At 45.2% G+C, this 7,438-nt stretch overlaps 1 protein-coding gene across 1 annotated transcript; it reads left to right on the top strand.

Annotated features, from left to right (window-relative positions):
- Window positions 1-4,172: 4,172 nt before the first annotated feature.
- On the top strand, window positions 4,173-7,217 carry LOC128737108 (tenascin-like). The gene is made up of 4 exons (XM_053831673.1): window positions 4,173-4,269; window positions 4,331-4,451; window positions 5,151-7,002; window positions 7,066-7,217. The coding sequence occupies exons 1-4, from the start codon at window positions 4,181-4,183 to the stop codon at window positions 7,107-7,109; spliced, it is 2,106 nt and encodes a 701-aa protein (XP_053687648.1). The 5' UTR covers window positions 4,173-4,180; the 3' UTR covers window positions 7,110-7,217.
- Window positions 7,218-7,438: the final 221 nt, after the last annotated feature.

The following is a 7,438-nucleotide window of genomic DNA, read 5'->3' as shown; positions in this document are numbered from 1 at the left end:
GGGCTCTTTCCGCAACACGATCCAGTTTGGTGGCCTCCGACCCCGTACGGTCAATCGAATGATGTCCTCACTCCGGTCACGAATGAGGAACTCATCGTAATTGCCAGGGGTTTGAAATCGACGAAAGCGCCCGGTCCTGACGGGATTCCGAACGAGGCACTCAAAGCGGCGATCCAAGCGTATCCCGATATGTTTAGAGAGACGCTTCAGAGTTGCCTAGAGGTATGCGAATTTCCAGACAAATGGAAAGTCCAAAGATTGGTACTGCTGCCAAAGCCGGGGAAACCACCTGGTGATCCCTCGTCGTACAGGCCAATTTGCCTACTGGACACGCTAGGCAAATTGCTAGAGCGGGTAATCCTAAACAGGCTAACGCCTGTGACGGAAAGTGATGTCGGACTGGCAAACACGCAGTTTGGCTTCCGTAAGGGGAAGTCCACTGTAGATGCCATAAAGTCCGTAGTGGAGAGGGCCGAGAAGCCTATGAAACGGAAAAGGCGAGGCGACAGGTATTGTGCCATAGTCACAATCGATGTCAAAAACGCCTTTAACAGCGCTAACTGGGGTGCAATTGCGGTAGCGCTGCATAGGATGAGGGTACCGGATCATCTATGCAGGTTGCTTAAGAGTTACTTCGAGAACCGGACGCTAGTGTACGACACGGCGGACGGGGCGAAGAGGTACAAAGTGACAGCGGGTGTTCCACAGGGTTCGATTCTCGGCCCCACGCTTTGGAATGCCATGTACGATGGGGTGCTGAGGCTCGAACTACCCACTGGGGTCGATATCACTGGCTTCGCCGATGATATCGTCCTTACAGTGGTAGGCGAGTTTCTGGAGGAGGTGGAAATGCTGGCATCAGACGCCATAAGCATAATAGAGGGTTGGATGGCGGGCGTCAATCTGCGATTGGCCCACCATAAGACGGAAGCTGTGATGGTCAGCAACCGAAAGTCGGCCCTAGAGGCGAAAATAATCGTGGGGGGACAGGTGATTGTCTCCAAACGAAGTGTGAAGTACCTGGGTGTCATAACAGACAACAGGCTGAACTTCACCAGCCATGTTATGAGCTAATATGAAGAATTTTATCACAACATTTAACTTTCAGGGTTTATTTCCTCTCCCTAGCAGAGAAAAAGTTATAAGCAGTTGGATTGCACAGTCCTTCATTACTGTCAAAATGCAGGTAGCTATCAAACAGTGTTAATTTGAATTAATTAATGACTGTGGAGCTGCCACTCTTATAAAAGATAAGAGAAGTTTTTGAAATAAGCAAACAATGAAAAATGATCGACAGGAAGGATTTGGACTCATCGTTGAAAACATTGTTCAAAACTGGAAACTCAGTTTAATTTTGGCGTTACTGCTGTTAACCTAGTAGAGTTGTATTTGAAGAATCGAGCCGAAACCGTGTTCTGTGGAGATCAACAGTCCGAAATGGGCTTTTCAACATCTGGAGTTCCACAAGGCTCTGTGCTCGGACCTTTGCTTTTTTTTGTAAAGTGTAGGAGCGTTTGGTGACAAGAATGGATGAAACTGGGAAATTTCGATATGAGGCCAAATATCATGATCTGATGCTCAGATTATGCTTGTGGTAAAGCGTCAACGGCGGTCACTGCTCTGTCTAAGATCATGCCGAACGGCTACGGTCCTAGCAGCAGTAAGAGACGCCTGATGGCCAGCGTTGCCATGTCGGTGCTACGATACGGTGCACCGGCGTGGGCCCCGGCTTTGGAGAGTAAGCGCAATCAGGCATGCCTGAACAAGGTGTTCAGGCTGTTAGCATTGCGCGTTGCGTGCGGCTACCGTACCATATCGTTGGATGCGATTGGGGTTATTGCAGCCATGATTCCAATATGCATACTCCTAGGTGAGGATATCGAGTGCCATAGGCAGAGGAACGTCAGGGGCGCTAGGGACAGAGTTAGGCTGGACTCTATTAGGCGTTGGCAGGCGGAATGGGATCGCACCGACCATGGTAGGTGGACCCATAGGCTGATCCAGAACATATCGTCCTGGATCGGCAGAGGTCATGGTGAGGTAAACTTTTTCCTCACCCAGTTTCTGTCGGGTCATGGATGCTTTAAGAAGTATCTACATACGCGCGGGCGGGTAGATTCACCCTTTTGCCCCGTTTGCACGGTAGCTGAGGAAACGGCGGAGCATGTGATTTTTCACTGCCCGCGGTTTACGTCCACTCGGCGGGTGATGCTTGCGGTCGTTGGAGAAGACACCAACGCCGACAACATCGTGCAGAGAATGTGCGCTGAGCAGCGTGCATGGGGTGCCGTCGATAGGGCGGCAACCGCGGTAATAACGGAGTTGCAACGGCTAGAACGTTTGCAACGACAGGGCCGACATAGCTTGCTAGGGTCAGTAACGGGCTGATTGGGCAGCCCAGGCCCTAGGTGAAGGGTAGTGGCGGTATGAAATGGCAAGGGTGTTGTGTGGACCCACACACGCAACGGACAAGTCGGAGTGCTTCGGCACGTCCTCCCTCCTGAAGTAAAACCTAACGGTAGTTCCGGGAGGGGTTCAGGAACGGGCAGCAGGAGAGTTTTTAGTAGGTAGGCGCATGTTGGCACCATGTGAATCCTATTCGGCACCGTGAAGGTGCTGTCTATGAAGATTTTCTCCCTGCATAAACAATACAAAAAAAAAGGATGTAAGACCTGCAAAGGTACCCCTGGCCTCTCGGATTCGTGTAGTTATATCAGTCTTGGTAACACCATCGAACGATGTCTGGCTACTAAGATATTGAAAGGCTTCCACCTGCTCAACCTGATGTCCCGCTACTGTAGAATTAGTGGTATTGTCAGTGTTCACTACCATAGACTTACTCCTTGCTACATTGACTGTGAGACCTGCCACCTGTAAGCTCGGAGAGGTCATCTAACTTGCTCTGCATTTACATTCGGCGTTGTGCGAGCAAGACAATGTCGTGGGCTAAGGAGGCGTCTTTCAGCTGCTTCATTGTTAGAGGATTCCAAGGCAATCTGCGATTTGGTCTACTGTCAATCGTTCCAACTAATATTTCATCCGTTACGATGAGCAACAGCAGCGGTGATAAAATGCAGTCTCACGCCAGCAGTAACCCTTATAGGGTCGGACAAGATGCCGTGTTGCGACACCTTGCGCGAGAACACCTCGTACAGTGCCTCGATGAGATGGACTAGCTTATCTGGAATTCCTCTACGCCTAAGCGCGCCCCAGATATTTTCGTAGTTGAGTCGGTCAAACGCTTTTTCGAAGTAAACATACACCAGTAGAATAGAGTCCTTGAATTAGTTGATTTTCTCCTATATCATGCGGAGCGTTCTGATACGGTCTACATACAATCGGCCGGCGGAAAGTAGCGTCGATCTTCTCCTGGAATCGGTAGAGGATTACCTTACAGAGTACTGTGAGAGTAATACAGAGCAACGTGATGCTTCGCCACATCAGTTAGCTCTCCTTTTTTAAGGACTGCTGTAAGTCCACCGGAAAAGTTCCGGTGTCCCATATAATACCTACTGAATGGCTGATGCATTATCTGGACTGACAGAGATTGGTCAGCTTTGAGGATCTCGGCTGAAATACAGCCAAGCCCTGGCGCACTATTGAATTTGATACTCTTGATGATTGCTTGATGGAAGCTTTCTTCTTAATAAATTGACGGCCTGTTAACATTATTGTGCACTAGAAATTTGGCTGCATCTGGTGAGTGACAAAGAGATTAGATATTTTCATTCAAAACCGAAACCAATAATTCTTGGAAGTTTGAGGCTCTATAAGTATCTGTGCGAATTGTGAATAAATTAAATAAAATGATTATCTAAAGGAACCTACTTCATGGATATCATAATTGTGAATTTTTCAAAGAACCATTCCATATTAGGTATACAGTATAGCGTGAATCAGAATGTTGCGACAGAAATTACTTTATCCAGTCGTTAAGCATGCGATTTCTCTGAATGACTCAAACAGTAGCATGCATATTTTTAAATATTACACCATTACGGTGCAAAAAAGGCAGCGGGAATCAAAACAAACTGGAAAAAGGAGTACTAAAATGGATACAAGTTGACCGAGAGAATGGAGTGTGATAAAATTACTTTGTACGCGTTATCAATCATTATTCTACGAGACTTCGGCCGGGTACGAAGTGATTTAGTTACTGACCGTGCCAGTAGAAACAGTGATGTTGACCAACGTTGCTTTAACTTTACTAATTGTCGTTAGTTGTTTGATCTACTGCAATGATAGCCAGTACTGCGATAGGAAAGAACCGTAAGTTTTCATTTCAAGACAAATTAAGATTTTGTACGATCTTTTTATCTTCACAAATTAGAGGACCTGTCGTTAAGTCCACGGAAGTGGAAAAACGAATGTGGACCACAGTGAAGTACTCCTGCTGGGGTAGTACAAATACCAAAAGTGTTCCCGTACAATATACCACAAATACCTGTCTGGTGAGTACTCTGTCTAACACAAGAAGAATCCTGAATTTAGAATCCCTTAAGTTTATTTAATCCCAAGAAGAGAATCTCTATAACGAGCCAATGGAATGCTGAAGATTCTAACTGCATGATTGTGATCAATGAGTCATTATTTTGTGAGCATGGAAGTTCCTTACAAGCACGCGCATAAGTTTTTGTGTGAGAAACTCCAGAGTTTTCGCTCAATTTATTTAATCCCAGTTAGTCTGAAAATCAATGACACACGCGAATTTGGTATCAGATTTGCTGCTATTTTTTCTAACTAGATTGAATTTACATTAAGCTGCATTTTTTCGAAATACTATGTGTATTGTAATTTTACTGCACACGCTCTAGTATTTGTTCTGTTATCTCAGAGAGTAGTACGAATGCTGCTGAATCATCATTCATCATTAACATGCAGTGTGAAAAAGGAGCCTCCCAGTTGGCTTCGAGGTATGACGCTGGCCTAATAAGCCAGTCGTCGTATGTTCGAATCTCGACTGGGAGAGGCTGTTAGAGTCAATAGGATCGTAGCAACTGGCCCTGCAATTGTCCTGCACTCTAACAGCTGACTGCGAAGTCTGTCGTATAACAACAGAAGATCAAGTTTCGATAACGGAATGTAGCACCTAGGCTTTGCTTGTGTGAAAAAGGACACCTTAGAACTGAAATTTTACAATTTCGTTTCAGTTGGACTATGAGATGACAACGAAGAGGGGTTGTTGCGATGGATATTATAGTAAAGGATCGGACTGCATTCCGGTTTGCGCAAGTGGCTGCGAGAATGGTAAGTGTACGGCACCGGATACTTGCTCGTGCAATGAGGGCTATCTGCAAAGGAATGGACGGTGCGTTCCACAGTGTACGAAATGTGACAACGGAAATTGCGTTGCACCGAACCAGTGCATTTGTAGTGCCGGATTTACGAAAAACTCCGGATACAAATTGGATGCCAATGGATGTATTCCGGAATGTAATCCAGCTTGTATTAATGGGGATTGCCGTGCCCCAGCAGACTGTATGTGTTTCAAAGGTTACCAGAAAACGAATGAGTCACATGTTTGCAATCCTATTTGTCATCCGCCTTGTGAGAATGGAATTTGCGTAGGAGTAAACCAGTGTGAATGTCTAAATGGCTATCGTCCATCGAATTCCAATTCTCATACTTGCGAGCCGTATTGCGATCCACAATATATCAATGTCATAAAGGGAGTTTGTATTGCGCCGAACGTTCTTCGTTGTGTTGAAGGTTACAACTTACAAGTATCCGATGATAATCAACTCAATTGTGTTTCGAAATGTGTTCCGGAATGCATCAATGCAAGTTGCACCAACGAAGGTGTTTGCCGTTGTAATTCAGGCTATCAACTGACGCCTGGAAGTAATCATGAATGTGAACCTGTTTGTGAGCCAACATGCCAAAATGCAAATTGTGTAGCACCAAACCAGTGTGAATGTGAAACTGGCTATCGAAAAACTCCCGAACACCCGGACTCCTGTACATTTTATTGTGATCCATTAATTGTTGACTGCTCGCTCGGTAATTGTACGGACGTAGACACTTGTGAATGCCAGGAAGATTTCGAATTGGTGGAAAACTCTGACAAAATTTTACGATGTACTCCAATCTGTGAATCAAAATGTGTAAACGGAAACTGTGTAGATAATAACCTTTGTGAATGCCTACCGGGTTATAGATTGATCAACGCAACGTATTGTGATCCTATTTGTGAAGAAGAATGTCACAGTGCATCCTGTACTGGGCCAAACCTTTGCACTTGTTTTGAAGGGTTCTTAGCGATCAACGAAACTGACTGTGCACCATTTTGCAATCCGGCGATAGTGAACTGCACCAATGGAATCTGCACTCATCCGAATGTTTGTGACTGCAGCGATAATTACCATTTGGTAATTCGAGCGGAAGTCTCATACTGCGAACCTGTTTGCGAAGAACTTCCCTTGAACAGCATCTGCATTGCTCCGGGACAAACACGCTGTATGAATGGACATGAACCCGGAAGTGATGGATATTGTACTCCAGTTTGCGAACAGGATTGCGGAAATGGAACTTGTAGTGCACCGAACCTATGTCAGTGTTTCCCTGGTTTTGCGACTGACGAAAGTGGTTCGTGCAACTCGATTTGTGAAACGAATTGTACCGTGGATGCCGGAATCTGCAACGAGCTGTTGTGCATCTGTAATGTTGGTTACAGTAACAGTGAAAGTAATTACTACTGTTCACCAGTTTGCGACAACTGTACCAACGGTTATTGTACAGCTCCAGGGATCTGCGAGTGTCTTGGCGGATTTGAACAGTCTAACCATACGAATATCTGCGAGCCTGTTTGCAACAACTGCTCCGGTGTGTGCTGCATTGCTCCGGAAATCTGTCAGTGCACGGAAGCTGCCGCTGCCAGCGAAGTTGGCAAATTAGTTGTACCTTGGATAGTTTTATGCTGCGTGACAACCGGACTGTTGGCGGTGTGGATGATTTTTAAGTTTATTCGTAGAGCTTCTCCCGGACAATCCTTCGATTGTACATGTAATCTTTCTCGTATCATATCACGAATTCGTTAGTTTAATTCCTTATTTCTTGTGTTTCCAGATCATCCAACCATCGAGCAAACCCACATCACCGACATTTTTTAGAGAACATGATGTTAAAACTTTCATCAATATTCAAGTACATTCCATCAAGGAAAGTAGGTGCTTAATTCAGGTACACATATTGTTAATAGTTCCCGTATTAAATTCTCATTAGCGATAATTTTAATCGAAACTGTTTCACTCATTACGCCCGAGTGGGCTTTAATTGAAAGCATTTTCCGAAAATCATCATTTCCCCTCGGATCAGTTGAAGCCTACCAATGGAAGAGCATCAATCATTCCTTGTATTAATTGCGGGTGGTGGGGGTTTTATCTGTCTGTAAAGTTCGTAATTGCTATTTGAAGTGAAAACCAAAGCTCATTAACGGTAC

This window comes from Sabethes cyaneus, chromosome 2 (assembly GCF_943734655.1).
Source record: "Sabethes cyaneus chromosome 2, idSabCyanKW18_F2, whole genome shotgun sequence".
Taxonomy (NCBI): Eukaryota; Metazoa; Arthropoda; class Insecta; order Diptera; family Culicidae; genus Sabethes; species Sabethes cyaneus.
The sequence above is the reverse complement of the archived record's forward strand: the minus strand, read 5'-3'. Positions and strand labels throughout refer to the sequence as shown.